Source organism: Leiobunum rupestre, chromosome 11, assembly GCF_980474605.1.
Source record: "Leiobunum rupestre chromosome 11, qqLeiRupe1.1.hap1, whole genome shotgun sequence".
Taxonomy (NCBI): Eukaryota; Metazoa; Arthropoda; class Arachnida; order Opiliones; family Sclerosomatidae; genus Leiobunum; species Leiobunum rupestre.
Window position 1 is genome coordinate 3,537,291 of NC_143394.1, and position 23,560 is coordinate 3,560,850.

At 29.3% G+C, this 23,560-nt stretch overlaps 2 protein-coding genes across 2 annotated transcripts; both read left to right on the forward strand.

Annotated features, from left to right (window-relative positions):
- Positions 1 to 6,125: 6,125 nt before the first annotated feature.
- On the forward strand, positions 6,126 to 9,548 carry LOC149921136 (uncharacterized). The gene has a single exon (XM_090162114.1). The coding sequence runs from the start codon at positions 6,126 to 6,128 to the stop codon at positions 9,546 to 9,548; it is 3,423 nt and encodes a 1,140-aa protein (XP_090018240.1).
- Positions 9,549 to 9,790: 242 nt separating this feature from the next.
- Positions 9,791 to 10,321, forward strand: LOC149921137 (uncharacterized). Its single transcript, XM_090162115.1, has one exon. The coding sequence runs from the start codon at positions 9,791 to 9,793 to the stop codon at positions 10,319 to 10,321; it is 531 nt and encodes a 176-aa protein (XP_090018241.1).
- The last annotated feature ends 13,239 nt before the right edge of the window (positions 10,322 to 23,560 follow it).

Here is a 23,560-nt window from a genome sequence, read left to right on the forward strand (position 1 = left end):
GAATGGGTAATGGTGACTGTGAAACGTTTTATATATAGTTTAAAGGGCCGCTCTGGGATTTGAAATTTCCTAGTTTCCAGCGCAAGGTTTTAAATAGAGCTGGAAAAATCCAAAAATGTGATTCGCCGAGAATTTTGAAACTCCAGTGTGAACCTTTAAGGGGAGTATGAGCTTCCTTGGTGAATTTCACATTTCTGTCACCAAGTTTAACATAATCTATGTATGATTGGCGCTTGTTATATGTTAAAAACAAATCATAACGCGTGTTAGCATACGATTTTTTGATTTAGTTCATACTCTAAGTATGAATAAAAGCAAAAATAAATAGACATAAACAGAAAGTGTCGCATTGGAGGCAAAGTTCGCACCGTGTAATCTGACAAACTACTTTTTCCCCTTTCTGCGGTGCTGACCCCCTTCGCGGATCTTTATAAAATTTAGGGCATTGCACGAGGTATACATGCGAAAATTGGTTTTAAAAACGTCGCTCTCCGCGAAATAGCTGGCAGCTAAGTTTGTAGCCTCCACGCGCACGTGTGTACCTAAACATAATGTTTTAATTGTGTTATAATAATGGAAAATTCTAGGAGTTATAGAGTTTATTATTATGCTGAAGATGATTTTTTTCATAATGAACTTATTGAAGATATGGTTTCTCAATTTACATTGTTGAAAGAAATATATGAGGAGGATAACAATAGATTAAGCCACTAAGCCTAGGTGTAACTTATCTAAATCCTCTAACGCTTTGCTTTTTTTATAAATGCCTTCATTGTTTTCACTTTCAATGAGTTCAGTTTGAACTCCAGTCGTAAACAACTCTTTTACGTAAAAATTACATTGACTTGCCTGGTTTTTAGGCAATAATGCCAATTGAGCTGGGGTTTTTTCCCGATCCATCTAGAACTGAAAATTAAGCAGCCGAATGAAAGATCTTGTAGGAAATCCCGCCATGGTGTTTAGCATCGCGAAACACTACTTTTACAAATTCCTGACCGAAATTTTCAAATGCTTTAGAGGCGATCTGATTGGGTGGCACTCTAAGGGTGGGAAGCATTGGGGGTTGCGCATTAGATTTCAAGGAACCCTAAGGGAAAGGTACAGAATATCTCTAATGCGAGACTTTCTGTTTATGTCTATTTATTTTTGATAAAAGGTTACCTATCAAAATTGTATTGTATTTTTCAAAACGTTTTTATAAATCCATAAAGAAGGTAAGAGTGAAGGCTAAGTTGCGTAAGTGGCAGTGACTAAGTTACCGCGATTGATACGATCTTAATTATATTAATATCAGCTATACTTCCAGTTGGGAATCTCGTAGGCGAATTAGATATTTCGATAATCTGAAAGCGGGGGTGGCTATAATCTTGGTTTACATAAAACTAAAACCCCCGGAAAGTATTTCAAGTCTTTCACCGAGTTCGTTTTACTAGATGATATAAATTTTATATCGAAGGCGGTGTTATCAGCTTTCGACCTCGCCCAGTGAAGTACATTGTCGAACTTTATCGGCGAAACATTTCAACGAGAACCATAATTCAAATATATATCTAATTGGATTTTGTATTGTATTATTTTGTCAAAACATGATCAGAAAACCGGGTCAAGCTTATTTTCAATAGAAAGACTCGGCGTGTTGTCAAGGAGGAAGTCTATCTGAGTGTCAAACATCAGTTGACAGCCACTAAAACTGTCACCCCAAAATGGGGTTAATGAGGTAAAATCCAAAACAACGGCACTCTTAAATACGTACCATTAAGCGAGTATTCTCCCGGGGGCATAGTACTTATCATTATCTCTAGCTACAATAAACATTTTATTGAAGCACTGAGGTTATGCAATGTCCCACTAAGGAATCGGAACGCCAGTGCCACCATACGTAACATAACCGTTCATAAGTATGTCAGAAACGTATTTTCCTAATAGTGAGAGGGCATGGTTACAAAAAACACCCGAATTGTTCGGAATTGGTATACAACTCTGGAAATTAATATGCACGTGCCTTGAACTATACTCTCGACTATTTAATTATTATTTTTCAAAAAAACGTACTGGAAAAAGTTTATTAGCATAAAACGCGCTTGTTGCCGAGAACGCATGCATCTTCATTTGTTTGTCTTTTTAATATTGTGTATTCTAAGTTGCACCGTATTTCCACATCTTTACGAATAAAAAATTATAAATCGCGTGTAGGTCGGGTGGTAAAGGTGGTAAAGTTATGAATATTCTTATGGTGATACGTGCCATAGTACTACTTAAAACCTGATATGGAACCACATAATTTTTTAATTTTTTCCCGCTTTCTTCTGATTTTCAAAACATTTAACTGCACCACCTGCAAATGCGCGAAGGCTAACCTCAAATGTACCGTTATGTGCACGTGTTAAGGAACATTTCACTTTCTGTCTTACCCGTAGAATATCTTCAAGTAATGCAGTTTCCCTGCTTTAGTCCCATTCGACCGAAGGCGGTTTTTGAGGTGTCCCATGCGACCGAATTCCGCCGAAACGTGCGGTTTTTATGTGTCCCATTCGACCGAACTAGATGCAGTAGCTATGAATTTAGATTAGAATTAATATCTTTGTACTATGCATTTATTTGAAAATAAAATGGAATGAGCATGAATTATATTTTTATCTTCACCTAGTCAAGAAAAGTAAGAACCAAAACTGAAATAGTAAACTTAACCAACTCTAACCTAACCTAACCTAACCTAACCTAAACATGGATCTTCGATAGTACATACCTTATAAATAAAATACCAAATCACCCCGCCAATTGGGCTACATTTTAAAATTCTTTCGGTCGAATGGGATTCGGTCGAATGGGATTTCGGTCGAATGGGAATAAACGGTTTCCCTTAATGCAATAGAATTATTTCAATATTTTCATATTTCTATTTTATAATTATAAATTTAAAATAATTGTCATTTGTTTATTTAAAAAAATCATATTGCATTAAGTATGTCATAAACGTAGACAATTTAAGTTGAATATGAAAATTTGATTATTTATTGGGTAGACGTAATTCTCAAATATTTAAAAAAAAACCCTGAAATTTAAGAAAAAAGTAAAATAAAAATTATCTAGATGTGGTTCGATATCAGGTTTTAAGAAGTACTACCTATGACACGTATCAAAATAAAAAAATCATAACTTTACCACCTTTACCACCCGAGCTACACGTGATTTACCAAATTATTATTCCTAAAGTTGCGGAGATGCGGTGTAACTTAAAATGTGTATTTCAAAAACACAAACTAACGAAGATGCGCGAGTCCTCGGCAACAAGAGGGTTTTTTGCTTATAAACGCTGGGTAACAATACCGCCATCTAACGTAAGCTAACGATATGAAAATATCGTGACGATATAGCCAACGATATTATCGTTAACTTTAACAGGATCGCAATTTAGAGATTCATATTTAGCTGTTTATTTTGCAATCCTCGCCATTGAGATAGAAAAGAAATAGAGAGAAGATTCACGCGTTAAGGCACCCCTGTTTTTGACCGGAAAAATTCATCCCCCCCCGCGCATGCATGAAAGCGGAGATGGGCAGAATTTGCAACGCCATCTATCCTTCTTTTGTTTACAACAAATGACAGTTGATTTTCAAAAAGGCATAATGTATTTCATTTCACCGCGCGTCGATTTCGCCACGTAATCTGAACATCTCATGGCTTCCTACATCGGCGAAAAGGGGGTCGGCACTCGCGGTCAACTTCGCCAGATACAATTGTTGGCTTGTGTTTTGACGGTGAAAGCCTGGCTCTTCCGATTAATAATTTTCTTAAGTACTTGTATTTTTATTAGGTTTTAGCATTTTATAGTTTAATCCGTTTTTTTTTAATAAAATATATATTTATAATATAGCCACGTAAGACAGCACATCAGTTTTTGAAGAATGAGAGGTTATCCAAAATATTATTTAAAGCAATAAAATAGTGCATGGAAATTAGTTTCTTCTAATTATATATAATTTTCTTACTCTTATTATTTATTAGATTTGTTGCATTTGTTATACAGTTTAATGGTTTTGTTATTTAAAAAAAATATTTTTATAATATGGTTGTACACCAATAAAATGAATTTCATTACTGGTTGATAGCTAAAGATCTTTGCTACACCGAACCAATTCACCATGTCATTACTGACTCATTAGTCAAACCCCCTGCATACACTACCAGCAAATAAGGATCTATAAACAAACCAAGGCTTAAAATACACCCAAAGTATTAATATATAAGATTCCCTATTATAATTTATATTCACCTGTAAAGTTGCTGAGAGCTCTGAGCAACAAACACAGCTGAGAGTGGCTGGCTTATTTTAGTGTTTCCTAAATCGTGATTGTGGTTGGGCCATCGCTCTGACAATAATTTGACAAAATCATTTTCCAGAAAGCGTGTAACCAGGCCTGTATCCACGGGGGGCATTCGGGGGCAATGTCCCCTCAAAAATAAATGTTGCCCCCTCAAATGAAATTTTTATTTTAAACCTCTATTCATAGAAATTTTCACAAAACCGTATTGCAATACATTACCCAAATATTCCCAACACAGGTTTTTCCCAAAACTTTCCCAAGGTATGAGTTAGACAAAAGACAAAACCAGCAACATTCCCTCAGCTCCCAGACATCCCATGGAAAAGCGCGATTTTCCAATGCTGCAGCCCCAAGGTCTTGGGTGCACCACGAGTTTCCGCTTGGAGACTAATATAAAATTAACCCCGATACCCTCTGGCCTCCCCCTCCCCCGCAACAACGAGCGAACTTTCCTAGGTCAGACGACGTCATCCGTAGCATGACAGGATACGAGTTTTAAATGAACCAATGACCCACATAAATCGTGAGGTCACCATTTGTTTTCTTTCAACTCCACCCAACAATCCCCGGAACAAAACCAGAAGACAGAATTCTGATACTAGGAACAACAAGAGAGAAACCATGTCGTACAGAGCCTAAAAGAATGCGCGATTAGTCGCGCCCGAATCTTCAATCGAGGGGCTGATCACTCCGCGTAATCGGTGTACAGAGCCGTACCTTTGACTGTACTAATGGGATTACACGTAATCTTTGAAGTCCCTGCCTTTGGCAGTGGTAATCTAAGTGTAATACGGTGTACAGACTTTCTAAGAGTGGTTAGCCCCTCGTCTTCAATAACCCTCGTGCTATGTCGCGAACGAAATAATCATCGCGAATCATCCAGTTGACATATATAAAGAGCATTCCCACCCAAAGATCATAATCCAAGCAGCCATCAATCCACGGAGAGCAATGTCTTCGCCATCCTCATACTGTTAAAAAAGTGAATCTGATAATTACGCGTTTAAACCAATTAGTTAAATCTAACCTTAATTAAAATATAATCTTAAAGAATACGTAACTCTAAAACCTTAATTGTAATTTATTGTATTATTTTCTTATATATTATTTGAAATTGTATTCCCGCCAAATTTCCAAAAATAACCGAACCATTCCCTCTTTTATGACTTTCCATTGCCATACAGCCTGAACCGTTGAATTGCTTTAAACATTCGCGTGTCAAGCTGTATGACCCAGTGATGAATGGACCATAAACTTGGGGCACTGGGAAGTGACGATTGACGTTTCTCCGAAAAAGGCCAATTTGCGAAATAGGGTGAACTTCTCCATTGTTCGGCTTGGCAACAGCATCCTCGAAGTCTTCGAGGATCTTATCTCGTGACCTTCGACGCCTTTGAGATGCCGCGTCGGGAGTGGCCGTGCGATGGGGGGTCACCTTGGCATGTTGTAGGGGGAACGGGCGAAGTCATCGTCGCTTCTCTAGAATCAATTACGAACAGATCGAAAAGACCCGCGAACCCATCCACACCCCTGCCAGAGCAGGAACTTTCGTTAAGTTAAAATAAATATTTGTTAAATTTGAAAGTATTTCTTTTTTCCAAGACCACTTACCATAAATCAAGACCAATTATCATAATCAGGACCAATAACCATAGTCACCACTCCTAGCTATTGTTTCAGTCCGATAGTTAGGATTAAACCTCTACACATTAGCTCTCCCAAAGTGCAACATGGTGCCGAAACCCGGGATCTGAGATCGGAACTCCACTCCAATTTCCAAATATTCACGTTCTCTGAAGTATGAACGACCAAACCACTGAAGATCACCAAACCAACCAAACCAACAAGAATAACCAGAACAAAAGGACCACGCAAACATCAATTAAAGCCGCTCAATCAATTAATCCGCAGATCAAGGACTCAGAAACCGTTAAGAACCGAGATCCGGCGACCGAGGGCATGGCAACCGCTAAGGAACCAGAAAGGTTAGAGCTAAGACTCGCACGCGCCGCCCGAAAGAGTGTGCGAACAGCAGCGGAAAACAGAAGGAACGCACTCGAAACCCTTCTAAAAGACGCAATTCTAAATGTGGAAGAAATAGAGGACGCACTAGCTATGCTTATCCAGAAAGAAGAAGACCTCGTGTTAGCGGACGCAAAGGTACAAACCCTCATTGATAACGCTGAGCAGTTAGAAATCGAAACCAACGAAATAATTGCAGTCCAGGACGCAATCTCCCAAGAAAAACTACGGGCGAAAAGGGCCCTCCGAAAGGCGCAGCAACACAACGGGGACAACGACTACAGTGGATCGACGCAACCTATCACCTTGGCTAACGGTCAACGAATTAACGCACCAAACCCACCATTAAACGTGCCTAGGACTAATTCCAGAGGCATAAAATTAGCTTGCGAATCTTCCATAGACTCTGGCCCGGAAAACCCAGAGATTGATATCCTTATTGGGGCCGATTATTACTGGGGAATAGTCACCGACACATATGAACGATTAGGACCCCTCACAGTAGCTCTAAAAACGAAATTAGGCTGGTGTTTGAGTGGACCCGAAAACCGCGAAACCTTAATTAAACCAAACCAATCCTTAACATCTATGCTAATTAGCTTAGGCGAAAAACGCGTCAACCAAACGTTAAAAACCTTTTTCGATTTAGAAAGTTTGGGAATCGATAGCTCAGAAATAAGGGAAAACCCAAATGAACAAGCCCTTACTACCTTTTTTAGTTATATAGTAAAATTCCCTTGGAAGGTTAGCAAGGAAAGTTTACCGGACAATTATTCCGTAGCTATGAAAAGAGCTCAATGTCTCGAGAAGAGGTTAGAAAGAGATCCGCAATATTATGAAAAATACAAGGGAGTCATCGAAGAGCAATTACAAGCAGGTATAGCTGAGGTAGTGCCACTAGACCAATTAGAACTTAGCCGACCAGGAACTTATTATATGCCTCACCGAGGTGTAGAAAGACAAAACGTTGCGACAACGAAATTTCGCTTAGTATTAGACGGTTCGGCACACGCCTATGGAAAACCCTCCCTCAACGCGTGCCTATTACCCGGACCTAATCAAAATCCCAATTTACTATTACTTCTTATTAGATTCAGAAACAATAGGGTAGCAATAGTCGCAGATATCGAAAAGGCTTTCCTTCAAATCGCTCTAGATGATCAGGATAAGGATTCCGTTAGGTTTATTTGGTTTCAAGAAGAGAATGGAAAAATTAAAAGAGGCCATTACGTGATCCTTAGAATGACCCGAGTACCCTTCGGGGTAACTTCGAGCCCTTTCCTACTGAGTTGCACAATTAAATATCATATTATGCAAAGTAAAGATCTTCCAGAACAACTAAAAAATATATTAAATAACGATCTTTACGTAGATGACCTTACAACCTCAGTAGACAGCGTTGAACAAGCTTACGAGATGTCACTAGGTGGCGCTAAGTTATTGAAGGAGGCGGGAATGAGATTTAGAAAGTGGGGTACGAATTCCCAGGAATTAAGAGACCTATGGTCAAATCATGATAAAGAAACGGACCTTTTCGAGCAAAACACTGATACCATTGAAAATAAGGTACTAGGAGTAAAATGGGACCCTAGTACGGACAATTTCACTTTTGACTTTTCTAACTTGATTAAACTTAGCAAAAATATTAAAATTACCAAACGACAAGTTCTTAGCTTCATAGCTCAAATATTTGACCCGTTAGGCCTAATATGTCCATTTACGATAAGGGCCAAAATTCTGCTACAAATCCTATGGGAATCCAAAGAAAATTGGGACACCGAACTTCCGCCAGAAACAAAGGAGATTTTCCAAACCTGGGTAAATGAACTCCCTAACCTTCACCGTGTCAAATTTCAAAGGCATTACTATTTTAATACCATGGATGAAATATCCGAAGTCGAACTCCATTGTTTTTGCGACGCCAGTTTAAAGGCCTACGCTACCTGCGTTTACGTTAGGTATAAAACCGTAACAGCCCAAGTAGGGGTATATTTGGTTACCGCGAAATCACGAGTAGCTCCCTTAAAAAACCAGGACCCGAAATTAAACCTAAAATTACCAAAGCTAGAACTTATGGGTTGCCTGATTGGGGCAAGATTAACTAACACTATTAAATCCGTCTTTACCGAGAAATTAGTAGGAACCTTTTATTGGACCGACTCTATGATTGCATTGGCTTGGGTAACGGGAAATTCCAGCCAATGGAAACCGTTCGTTTCAAATAGAGTTATCGAAATTCAAAAATTATCCCAACGGGAAGAATGGTCCCACTGCCCCGGAAAGGACAATCCGGCAGATCTTCCATCCAGAGGTATAAGTGCCGATGACTTACGGAACAATAGCAAATGGGAGGAGGGTCCCACCTGGTTGAAAGAACCAAAAAACCTTTGGCCCAACACCCAACCACCATCCGAAGGAGATTTAGAGCCCGTAGCCAGCGAAAGGAGAAAAATAACCCTAACAATTAGCGTATCCCAAAAACTAACCGTTCAAAATTTAATTGACCTTAAAAAACATTACCACTTAAACAAGGTGTTACGTATTACCGCTTATTTATTTAGATTTTCCATTAACAGTAAGGGTATACATAAAATGACAGACGCGATTAGCGCGGAAGAAATGCAACACGCTGAGACGCTATGGATAAAATCCATACAAGCTGAAGATTATGGACCAGAGATTAGGCAATTAAAAAATAATGAAAAAATCCACTCCAAATCAAAATTAGCCAATTTAAGTCCACGCTTAATGGAATCGGGAATTTTGCGCGTGGGTGGACGCTTGGAAGAATCTGACCTCTCGTACGCCGAAAAACACCCCATAATAATATCCAAGGGCCAAAGACTTGCAAAATTACTAGTAATTAGGAGTCACGCTCAAATTCACCACGGGGGAATAAGTGATACCGTCACTCAGTTGAGGGAAAGGTATTGGGTACCTTCAGCGAGGCAATTAGCGAGAACAGTGGTCAAGGATTGCGTCACTTGCAAAAGAATAAAGGCAAAACTAGGCGAAATGCCAATCGCACCATTACCCAAGGACAGAGTAGACCAATCGCCGCCATTCTCTATCACAGGAATAGATTTTGCTGGTCCGTTAATCGCTAAAATTAACAACCGCGAACAAAAAACCTACATATGCCTAGCCACCTGCGCCGTAACACGCTTGTCCCCTCCCTTAGTACTGACTCTTTCCTGTTAGCCTTCCGAAGGATTATCGCTAGAAGAGGCGTTCCGCAAATTGTTTACACGGATAACGCCAAAACTTTCAAAAGGGCAAATTCGGATCTAACAACCATTTGGCAAAACATTAAACAAAATCGGCTTAGAGAATTTTTCGGGAACCAAGGAATTAAATGGAAATTCATAATAGAACGAGCCGCGTGGTATGGCGGCTGGTGGGAGCGCCTCGTGCGGTCCACCAAAACGTGTCTTAAGAAGACAATGGGTAGGGCCTTACTAACCTACGCCGAATTAGAAACTACCTTGATCGAAGCGGAAGCTTTAATAAACAGCAGACCTATTACCTACAGTTACAATGACCTAAACGAACCAACTCCGCTTACGCCGGCTGAATTTCTTATAGGGCGCCGAATTAATTCACTGCCACCCTTAACCTTCAAAAATAATCAAAGGATCCCTATGTCGCGAAGAGAAATAACGAAGAGGTTAAAATACCGCGAAGCCATTCTTAATAAAATTTGGAATAGGTGGCGAAATGAATATTTAAAGGAACTTCGTTCCGCCCACCAATCTAAACTTGCTAAAAATGAAACCGAATACAAGGTCGGAGATGTTGTTCTAATCCACGACGACAATCTACCGCGACACATGTGGAATCTTGGATTAGTACAGGAAGTGAAAATCGGCCGCGATAAGAAAAAAAGATGGTGCGTACTGAAAACCAAGAACAATAGTGTCATCAGAAGAACTGTTCAACATTTGTGCAACCTCGAAATAAGTGATACCGCGTAATTTGTACCCTTGGTAATACTACGTATTACCGGGGGGAGTGTTAAAAAAGTGAATCTGATAATTACGCGTTTAAACCAATTAGTTAAATCTAACCTTAATTAAAATATAATCTTAAAGAATACGTAACTCTAAAACCTTAATTGTAATTTATTGTATTATTTTCTTATATATTATTTGAAATTGTATTCCCGCCAAATTTCCAAAAATAACCGAACCATTCCCTCTTTTATGACTTTCCATTGCCATACAGCCTGAACCGTTTAATTGCTTTAAACATTCGCGTGTCAAGCTGTATGACCCAGTGATGAATGGACCATAAACTTGGGGCACTGGGAAGTGACGATTGACGTTTCTCCGAAAAAGGCCAATTTGCGAAATAGGGTGAACTTCTCCATTGTTCGGCTTGGCAACAGCATCCTCGAAGTCTTCGAGGATCTTATCTCGTGACCTTCGACGCCTTTGAGATGCCGCGTCGGGAGTGGCCGTGGGATGGGGGGTCACCTTGGCATGTTGTAGGGGGAACGGGCGAAGTCATCGTCGCTTCTCTAGAATCAATTACGAACAGATCGAAAAGACCCGCGAACCCATCCACACCCCTGCCAGAGCAGGAACTTTCGTTAAGTTAAAATAAATATTTGTTAAATTTGAAAGTATTTCTTTTTTCCAAGACCACTTACCATAAATCAAGACCAATTATCATAATCAGGACCAATAACCATAGTCACCACTCCTAGCTATTGTTTCAGTCCGATAGTTAGGATTAAACCTCTACACATTAGCTCTCCCAAAGTGCAACACATACAGCCTGATGGTCACCGATTACCCAATAATCCCGAGATATGAAAACCAGATGAAAGAGACCAACTCCTTCGCCTAACCAGATGTTTTGACCGAAACGCGAAGTACCTACGCCACCTTGAAAGAAGTTCGTCGTCGTCATCCGGACATCTGTACCGTAATCCGGGCATCCGTGCCGTAAGTGTGACAGTTTGGAACTGTCACCACGAAACCAGAAGCCTCCGTCGAACCCTCCAAGAAAACGCGTGTGCGTGTGTCTTGCGTAATCATGAAGCTCCCGTAATCCGGAATCCCGTAAACCGAAGAGTAAAGCCCACGTCAAGGTAAGGGGGCGTCCCCCATATGTACCCGCCACTGGCCATTTAAAGTTAGTGGTTTTTGTTTTAAAGAGTTAATTGTCGCCAGTTTTAATTGTAGTGTTTTTCATTTAATATTAGTGCCCGCTTCCTAAATCAAACTAGAATGCCCGAATTTAGGAATACTAGAACTGATCCCATGGATAATAGTAAGAAATAATTTTGGTCAAAGAGTGTATTATTTTATGTTGAAATCCCCCGCTTATTGTATTTGAATAAGAAAAAAATAACAGTATAGTCGTGGTGGAATAACCATCACGAGAGTAAAGAAGAATTATCCCCCTCGAAAGAAAATATAATAATTTTGTTTATTAGTGTAAAGTGTTTTTACTAAGTGGTAAATAAAGATTTAGTGATTGATTAGAGAAAAAGGGTTTCCATTCTGAATTCGAATTTATCCTCTTTCCCTTTTATGTAACCCCTCTCTCTGATTTGATTCAACCCACGAAAGGCCACGACTGTGTCACCATCTTCCCCGCCTTGGTGAATTATTATCTTTGAGCAAGGGCTAGGAAAATATTCTAAACCGTACTAGTTATCTCAACCGATACGGCGATACGATAAGGGTTTATGAATTATCCCGTCATTGGTTGCAAGCGATAATGAGCTAGAAACTCCAGTTCTAAAAATTTTAAAGATTCTGACCTATCTTGTTGTATTATTTATCTTAATAAAGTAGTTAAAAAGTGTTTTCTTCTCAATTTATTTCCCGAGCTCTTTGCGTACCACAATCCGCCATTGTTTTGCGAGCTAATACACTCTTTTACGAGCGTATCCCCCCCCCCTTACAATATCCCATGTGGCGGCCGTACTACATATGCCTCCACTATTTAAATTTATTTCCCCTAGCGTGTCCCCTCCCCAGGTAGTCAAGCTATGTATTCAACCACGAATACTCTACGTAAAAGAATCTATAGGCGATAGCGACTGCCCTAGACACGGCCCCTGGAGATCGCTAGCGATGCTGCTCGCGCCCATAGCGGCCGGGACAAACGATCAAAAAGTTAGTTTTAAGATTAAGAATCTTAAAACTAATTAGATATCTTATTGAAGATAAAATATACTTGGGTACATCTTTGGAACTAAATAGGTAAAAGATAGAAATATTCTTATGTACAATATTGTACATCAAACCATGTAAATAGGAAAGACCTATCTTTTCACGAGTTTCCTTAGAAGTTTATGGTTAAAGGGATGATTTTGTACCAAAATATACACAGATGGTCTGCAGCCTCCTTTTAAAGGAGGATGATTTCTGTTCAGGTGTGTACCTTTATTATGGAAAAAAAATTCAGTCAGATAAAATTACAACCCCTTACTAAATAGACAATATTAATTATTATTAATCCAACTGAGCTAAGGTAAAGTGTCAAAGATTTTGAAGTCTTAGACGTCAAGAAGCATTTCAGTATTTTGTTGCATAGTAATACGCCATCTTGAATTAAAGATGGCGCCCATTTTTCCATATGAACCTATTTTATATTAATTTTTAGAAATAAAATCGAGATAACCACAAACTTTAATAGGCTATTTATATTCTTAGGATCCGGTAAGCATTACCTATTTGTTTTGTTTTGTTTTCATTCGTCTTCTTAAAATAAAGGCAAACCTATTTTTAATTGAGCCCCACAGCACAAAATCAGAGGTAAAATAATATAAAGAACTTACAACCAAATAAAATTTATTCATTAGGGTTTTCGCAGTCAACACATTGACTGACATAAGAGTGTATGCTTGCTTACACTTGACATCTCGATCCTAGTGCTTAAATTCTTACACTGACAGTGTAAAACGTCACCGCAAATTTTGGATGCTTCTGGAAGGGTTGACCAGACTGGGATCCATTTTCTTTGGGAGCAGCGTTGCCAGATTCCGAAAGCCCGGTTATCGTACAGAGCTACAATATGGATCGTATTTTCAAAATTGGGATCGTACGGCTCCTCAACCCCCTCTATCAAAAGCAAATAGGGGGAGAAAGTCTGGCACTGGGGTCCAACCGCACGACGTCTTATTTGAGGGGTAAAATTTTTGGGCTTCGGAAATGACTTCCCCCTTGCCTCTTTACAGGGACACAAAGGTATCGGTTGTACTCCGCCACGATGAAAAATAGTTCCCTATAAAATACGTGAATATTAAACTTTTGCTTTCGATAATTTGGTTAATTTAGTTCCTAAATAAAGTAGATATATGATAGAAATTAAAATGCGACATTTTAAAAATAATAACACAGTTTTTGAAAAGTAATAAACCGTAACTAGAATAATGCTCACTTAAATCGTGGAGAGCGTGGCGCCATCTAAGAGCAGAGATCGGGACTAATTGGTAAATCTACGATGTTAAGGCCTAACAATTTGCAAGTTTAACTGAAATAAAAGCTATAGCTACGAGCTTTTTTGTTTATTTTACAATTGATATAGTAATTATTAATTAAAATCAACCGTTATCGAAGGAAATAATGGTCAGAATTTGACAGAGAGACTATTTGAAATCGCGAGGCGGTGACATGGTTGCCAGGGAATAAAATTCAAAATTTTCATCTTGAGTGCGGACCGGAAAACCACAAATGCACTACTTCGCGCGTAATGTGCTATCCTTATTGGTTAGAAATATCACGTGATCACTAGCTCTTCAAAAAGGGTGTCAAGCATGGTGGAAGGTAAAATCTGGAGGCAGTGATAGACTTTCTCCCCCTATTTACTTTTGCCTCTATTAATGAAAACTCCCCGAAAATAGGCACAAATGTTTTGTGACCAGCAATTTTTCTTTTAGATTTATATAAAAAGATTTAAAAATAAATAAATTTTACGATGTACGGTGTAAGGAAACGTATGTAAATTATAGACCAATGGTTTTATTAGTTTTATAATAAACCAATGGTTTTAGTAGTTTTATTATAGACCAATAGTTTTAGTAGTTTTGTTATAGACCAATGGTTTATTAGTTTTATCATATGTAACATAATCACTCATAAGTATGCCGTAAAAGCATTTTCTTTAATGAAACCTTGTTCACGGGATATGACGTAAATTACGTCACTTAGAACTCCGTGATGAAATACGCGTCATCAACTTTACTGATGGGAAACGGAAGTTAGTGAGAATTCCTCTCGCGTTTCTGGCTTTGCCCATGTCAAGTTTAGCTCGTGAGTCGCGATCACATGATTTCGTTTCCATGGTAACTTTTTCAATAGCGCAAGGATTATAAGCATTTTTGCATTTTTGGGTCCGCTCAATGTATGTTCCGCGTGAAACAAGGTCTCATTGGATTTTTTCAATGGAAATATTATACAGAGGCATACTTATGAGTAATTATGTTACATATGGTTTTATAATAGACCAATGGCTTTATTAGTTTTGTCAGAAAACTATATAGGTATACACCATAGAAATCAGAAAGTAGAACGATTTTTGCAATGGTATTCCACGCGCCGATTTGAAACTGGGGGATTAGTCAGTAACGCCGTCTTTTAACAATATCCTTTATTCAAAACGAAGGTAGACCTTTTTAGTTAAATTAGCGGGAGAGGCCGCTACGGGCGGATTCCGCCAAGTTTTAGTAAAGCCAAACCTACGTTTCTAATCGGCCGGTATTCTGGGATTCTTTGCCTCTAAAGCGAGAAGTGAAGACTGGCTTCCGTTTAAATTAGCGATGACTACAGGGCTACCTTTCACGAGCTGCACTTACTCTGATCCCTGGAACTAGGCTGTGCCTGAATTTCCCTAATTCAGCGTAGAAATCGGAGCTCTGCGGATATATTACTAAATAAAAGCTCTTAACAAGCGTCGACTAAATATGCCTAGGCGGAAATACGGCCCTGAATCTCGGATCGTACTTTGGATCGTATTTTATCTCGGGATCGTATTATAGACGTACGATCCCGCCTTCGGATCGTATATCGTACCGAGCGTCTAAATATCGTACAAATACGATCCAGATCGTACATCTGGCAACTCTGTTTGGGAGTTCTTTTGCCAGCCATAATCTTTGGTGGAAGGTAGATTTTGCATCGAGGACAAGCTCTTTCCCCATGCATGACCATTGACCAGATTGGTAAATACAACGCTTGGCGTGTTGTTCGAGGGCCACTTTCGTTGGTGGAATTCCTTCGATTGATCGCCGTTTCTGGTGAAAAGGTCTTTCCTACAATCGTTGACGGATGACGCTTCTTCGGAGAATTCAGAGGAGATCAGCAGAACTCCGTCGTATGATGTTCCAAGTCCTAGTTTATGAATCTTGTCGACCAGTTACCTTTTTCTAGTGGCCGAGTGAAGCATCAGTGGTAAGTAATTAGCTATTGGGGTTTCACAGTTTCGGTCATGTCTAGTTGAAGTTCCCTTTGGTGTATTTTTTACGATGTTGAAACCAAGCAGAGCTCTGAGATATATGAAATGAAATTTCGAATTGATTTTTTAGTAAGTTTTAAAGAAACTCCTAACAGTCTTCTGCCGAGTTCGTGCATTTAGCACTGTTAAAAGTACGGCAGTGTACACTGACGAGGAGACGACCCGAGGTGGTTCTCACCGATTTGGTTCAAAGTTGGGGGATTTTTAGACCTAGATGTAACATGAAACTCGTTAATGGGAAAAGTTACGCTGGGCTTCCGTTTTGCCATGGCAACCAAAAATGTTTTTGACAACTTAAAATGAGAAAAAGTCTATGTAAAATAACATGCGAAAATTACAAAACTCCAATAATTCAAAAAAAAAATATTTTTAAAAAAATTGTAAATTTTACATTTTTGGATTACTTTGGACCAATAGGGGGAATAAAAACCATTTTGGGTGAACTCGAGCTAATTTTAATAAAAAGGTTGAAATTTTAGGTATAATACAAAATATTTGTCAAACTTATGCCGTGATAACTGCCATATATTTTCACCGATAAATCTTAAAATTTCTACATTACATTATCTGAACGATGTAAACAGATTTTTAGATTTCGATAGAAAAACGACACCATTTTATGAAATGGCGGATACAAATATACATCATGGTGCAATAAGTTAGGTAATTTGTATCCGATTAATCTGAGATTTTCTACGTTACATTATCTGCCCGAATGAATTCGTACTATAGATTTGTATAGAAATCCGACACCATTTTGGAAAATGGCGGATATCAATAATACTCATCGTGCGATAAGTTCCGTAAATATTCGTCGATAAATCAGAAATTTTCTACGTTTCATTATCTGCCCGAGCTAATTAGACCTATGGGTTTTCCAATAATAATCCGACGCCATTTTGAAATATGGTGGATATAAATATAACTTATGATGCGATAACTGCCGAAATTATTTGTCGATTTACGTGAAATTTTCTTCATTACATTATCTGACCGAATAAATAACCCCCTTACACTGTGTCAGAAATCTTTCGCCATTTTACAAAATGGCAGATATCATAATACGATAACTGCCGAAATTATTTGTCCAATTACTTGAAATTTTCTACTTTACATAACCTATTAAAGATAATTAATCCTATTAATTTTAAATTCGAGGCCATTTTGAAAAATGGCAGATGTCAGAATGTCTCACGGTTATAATCCGTAATTATTCGACGATAAATCTGAATTTTTCTGCTTCATTAAATGATCGAATAAATAAATCCTTTCTATTTTGAAAGAATTCCGAAGCCATTTTGCAAAATGGCGCATGTCTGAGAAGTTTCGTAATTATTCGTCAACTATTCTGAAATTTTCTATTTCTGAACGAGTAAATTTGTCCTATTTCTTTTGAGATAAAAACGCCGTTTTTCAAAATATCAATGTATCTTTTGGTGCTATAAATTCCGTATTGTTATTGTTTTTTTAAAATTATAGGAAACTTAATTTGTAATGTGTAAATTTTAATACATTTCGGCAAAATCAAATAATATTGGGTAAGTTCTTATATCATTGGATTAATCGAAAATAATTATGGTTAAATTCATCATTTAGGCATAATTTGGATAAACTGAAATATTATTAAATTAGTTCAATTGGCATTGTAGAATTATTGGTAATTCGGGAAATGTTTGGTAAATCAGAAAATGGTTGTAATTCAGGAAATTGTTGGTGATTTGGGATATAATTTGTTATTCTGGAAAATATTGGTAATTCTGGAAATTATTGGTCATTATGGAAACTATTGGTCATTCTGGAAATTATAGGTAACTCGAGAAATTATTGATAACTCGGGAAACTATTGGTAACTCGGGAAATTATATGCCATTATGTCAAAACATGGTCAAAATCAGTTATGCTCCAAGGTAAGGTAGAACTAATTAAAAATATTTTAACGTTTGGACTTCACTACAGCAAAAGAGTAGGGTTAAAGTATCACCTATAGGAGGCGTAATATTGGTCTATATATTTACTAATTTGATTAAAGAGTAGTAAGGTTATGTGTAGAACCCTTAAATAGAAAATCACTTTATCTTCTCCTTCCCCCAATTCCCTAGGAAAATCGTTGCAAAAATTTAAAAGCTGATTTCTTTACTCGTCTAATTACAAAATATAATTAAATAAAACGCATTGTAACCCGGCCACCTGAATTAAAAGGCTTTAAAAAGTCACTCGATGACTTAGGCCTAGGGTGGTGCCTTGGGTATTAGCCTAGCTGATGATTATTATTATTATTATTATTATTATTATTATTATTATTATTATTATTATTATTATTATTATTATTATTATTATTATTATTATTATTATTATTATTATTATTATTATTATTATTATTATTATTATTATTATTATTATTATTATTATTATTATTATTATTATTATTATTATTATTATTATTATTATTATTATTATTATTATTATTATTATTATTATTATTATTATTATTATTATTATTATTATTATTATTATTATTATTATTATTATTATTATTATTATTATTATTATTATTATTATTATTATTATTATTATTATTATTATTATTATTATTATTATTATTATTATTATTATTATTATTATTATTATTATTATTATTATTATTATTATTATTATTATTATTATTATTATTATTATTATTATTATTATTATTATTATTATTATTATTATTATTATTATTATTATTATTATTATTATTATTATTATTATTATTATTATTATTATTATTATTATTATTATTATTATTATTATTATTATTATTATTATTATTATTATTATTATTATTATTATTATTATTATTATTATTATTATTATTATTATTATTATTATTATTATTATTATTATTATTATTATTATTATTATTATTATTATTATTATTATTATTATTATTATTATTATTATTATTATTATTATTATTATTATTATTATTATTATTATTATTATTATTATTATTATTATTATTATTATTATTATTATTATTATTATTATTATTATTATTATTATTATTATTATTATTATTATTATTATTATTATTATTATTATTATTATTATTATTATTATTATTATTATTATTATTATTATTATTATTATTATTATTATTATTATTATTATTATTATTATTATTATTATTATTATTATTATTATTATTATTATTATTATTATTATTATTATTATTATTATTATTATTATTATTATTATTATTATTATTATTATTATTATTATTATTATTATTATTATTATTATTATTATTATTATTATTATTATTATTATTATTATTATTATTATTATTATTATTATTATTATTATTATTATTATTATTATTATTATTATTATTATTATTATTATTATTATTATTATTATTATTATTATTATTATTATTATTATTATTATTATTATTATTATTATTATTATTATTATTATTATTATTATTATTATTATTATTATTATTATTATTATTATTATTATTATTATTATTATTATTATTATTATTATTATTATTATTATTATTATTATTATTATTATTATTATTATTATTATTATTATTATTATTATTATTATTATTATTATTATTATTATTATTATTATTATTATTATTATTATTATTATTATTATTATTATTATTATTATTATTATTATTATTATTATTATTATTATTATTATTATTATTATTATTATTATTATTATTATTATTATTATTATTATTATTATTATTATTATTATTATTATTATTATTATTATTATTATTATTATTATTATTATTATTATTATTATTATTATTATTATTATTATTATTATTATTATTATTATTATTATTATTATTATTATTATTATTATTATTATTATTATTATTATTATTATTATTATTATTATTATTATTATTATTATTATTATTATTATTATTATTATTATTATTATTATTATTATTATTATTATTATTATTATTATTATTATTATTATTATTATTATTATTATTATTATTATTATTATTATTATTATTATTATTATTATTATTATTATTATTATTATTATTATTATTATTATTATTATTATTATTATTATTATTATTATTATTATTATTATTATTATTATTATTATTATTATTATTATTATTATTATTATTATTATTATTATTATTATTATTATTATTATTATTATTATTATTATTATTATTATTATTATTATTATTATTATTATTATTATTATTATTATTATTATTATTATTATTATTATTATTATTATTATTATTATTATTATTATTATTATTATTATTATTATTATTATTATTATTATTATTATTATTATTATTATTATTATTATTATTATTATTATTATTATTATTATTATTATTATTATTATTATTATTATTATTATTATTATTATTATTATTATTATTATTATTATTATTATTATTATTATTATTATTATTATTATTATTATTATTATTATTATTATTATTATTATTATTATTATTATTATTATTATTATTATTATTATTATTATTATTATTATTATTATTATTATTATTATTATTATTATTATTATTATTATTATTATTATTATTATTATTATTATTATTATTATTATTATTATTATTATTATTATTATTATTATTATTATTATTATTATTATTATTATTATTATTATTATTATTATTATTATTATTATTATTATTATTATTATTATTATTATTATTATTATTATTATTATTATTATTATTATTATTATTATTATTATTATTATTATTATTATTATTATTATTATTATTATTATTATTATTATTATTATTATTATTATTATTATTATTATTATTATTATTATTATTATTATTATTATTATTATTATTATTATTATTATTATTATTATTATTATTATTATTATTATTATTATTATTATTATTATTATTATTATTATTATTATTATTATTATTATTATTATTATTATTATTATTATTATTATTATTATTATTATTATTATTATTATTATTATTATTATTATTATTATTATTATTATTATTATTATTATTATTATTATTATTATTATTATTATTATTATTATTATTATTATTATTATTATTATTATTATTATTATTATTATTATTATTATTATTATTATTATTATTATTATTATTATTATTATTATTATTATTATTATTATTATTATTATTATTATTATTATTATTATTATTATTATTATTATTATTATTATTATTATTATTATTATTATTATTATTATTATTATTATTATTATTATTATTATTATTATTATTATTATTATTATTATTATTATTATTATTATTATTATTATTATTATTATTATTATTATTATTATTATTATTATTATTATTATTATTATTATTATTATTATTATTATTATTATTATTATTATTATTATTATTATTATTATTATTATTATTATTATTATTATTATTATTATTATTATTATTATTATTATTATTATTATTATTATTATTATTATTATTATTATTATTATTATTATTATTATTATTATTATTATTATTATTATTATTATTATTATTATTATTATTATTATTATTATTATTATTATTATTATTATTATTATTATTATTATTATTATTATTATTATTATTATTATTATTATTATTATTATTATTATTATTATTATTATTATTATTATTATTATTATTATTATTATTATTATTATTATTATTATTATTATTATTATTATTATTATTATTATTATTATTATTATTATTATTATTATTATTATTATTATTATTATTATTATTATTATTATTATTATTATTATTATTATTATTATTATTATTATTATTATTATTATTATTATTATTATTATTATTATTATTATTATTATTATTATTATTATTATTATTATTATTATTATTATTATTATTATTATTATTATTATTATTATTATTATTATTATTATTATTATTATTATTATTATTATTATTATTATTATTATTATTATTATTATTATTATTATTATTATTATTATTATTATTATTATTATTATTATTATTATTATTATTATTATTATTATTATTATTATTATTATTATTATTATTATTATTATTATTATTATTATTATTATTATTATTATTATTATTATTATTATTATTATTATTATTATTATTATTATTATTATTATTATTATTATTATTATTATTATTATTATTATTATTATTATTATTATTATTATTATTATTATTATTATTATTATTATTATTATTATTATTATTATTATTATTATTATTATTATTATTATTATTATTATTATTATTATTATTATTATTATTATTATTATTATTATTATTATTATTATTATTATTATTATTATTATTATTATTATTATTATTATTATTATTATTATTATTATTATTATTATTATTATTATTATTATTATTATTATTATTATTATTATTATTATTATTATTATTATTATTATTATTATTATTATTATTATTATTATTATTATTATTATTATTATTATTATTATTATTATTATTATTATTATTATTATTATTATTATTATTATTATTATTATTATTATTATTATTATTATTATTATTATTATTATTATTATTATTATTATTATTATTATTATTATTATTATTATTATTATTATTATTATTATTATTATTATTATTATTATTATTATTATTATTATTATTATTATTATTATTATTATTATTATTATTATTATTATTATTATTATTATTATTATTATTATTATTATTATTATTATTATTATTATTATTATTATTATTATTATTATTATTATTATTATTATTATTATTATTATTATTATTATTATTATTATTATTATTATTATTATTATTATTATTATTATTATTATTATTATTATTATTATTATTATTATTATTATTATTATTATTATTATTATTATTATTATTATTATTATTATTATTATTATTATTATTATTATTATTATTATTATTATTATTATTATTATTATTATTATTATTATTATTATTATTATTATTATTATTATTATTATTATTATTATTATTATTATTATTATTATTATTATTATTATTATTATTATTATTATTATTATTATTATTATTATTATTATTATTATTATTATTATTATTATTATTATTATTATTATTATTATTATTATTATTATTATTATTATTATTATTATTATTATTATTATTATTATTATTATTATTATTATTATTATTATTATTATTATTATTATTATTATTATTATTATTATTATTATTATTATTATTATTATTATTATTATTATTATTATTATTATTATTATTATTATTATTATTATTATTATTATTATTATTATTATTATTATTATTATTATTATTATTATTATTATTATTATTATTATTATTATTATTATTATTATTATTATTATTATTATTATTATTATTATTATTATTATTATTATTATTATTATTATTATTATTATTATTATTATTATTATTATTATTATTATTATTATTATTATTATTATTATTATTATTATTATTATTATTATTATTATTATTATTATTATTATTATTATTATTATTATTATTATTATTATTATTATTATTATTATTATTATTATTATTATTATTATTATTATTATTATTATTATTATTATTATTATTATTATTATTATTATTATTATTATTATTATTATTATTATTATTATTATTATTATTATTATTATTA

Excerpts from the sequence above, each read along its gene's own strand:
- LOC149921136 (XM_090162114.1), top strand. The coding sequence starts at position 6,126 with ATGAACGACCAAACCACTGAAGATCACCAAACCAACCAAACCAACAAG.
- LOC149921137 (XM_090162115.1), top strand. The coding sequence starts at position 9,791 with ATGGGTAGGGCCTTACTAACCTACGCCGAATTAGAAACTACCTTGATC.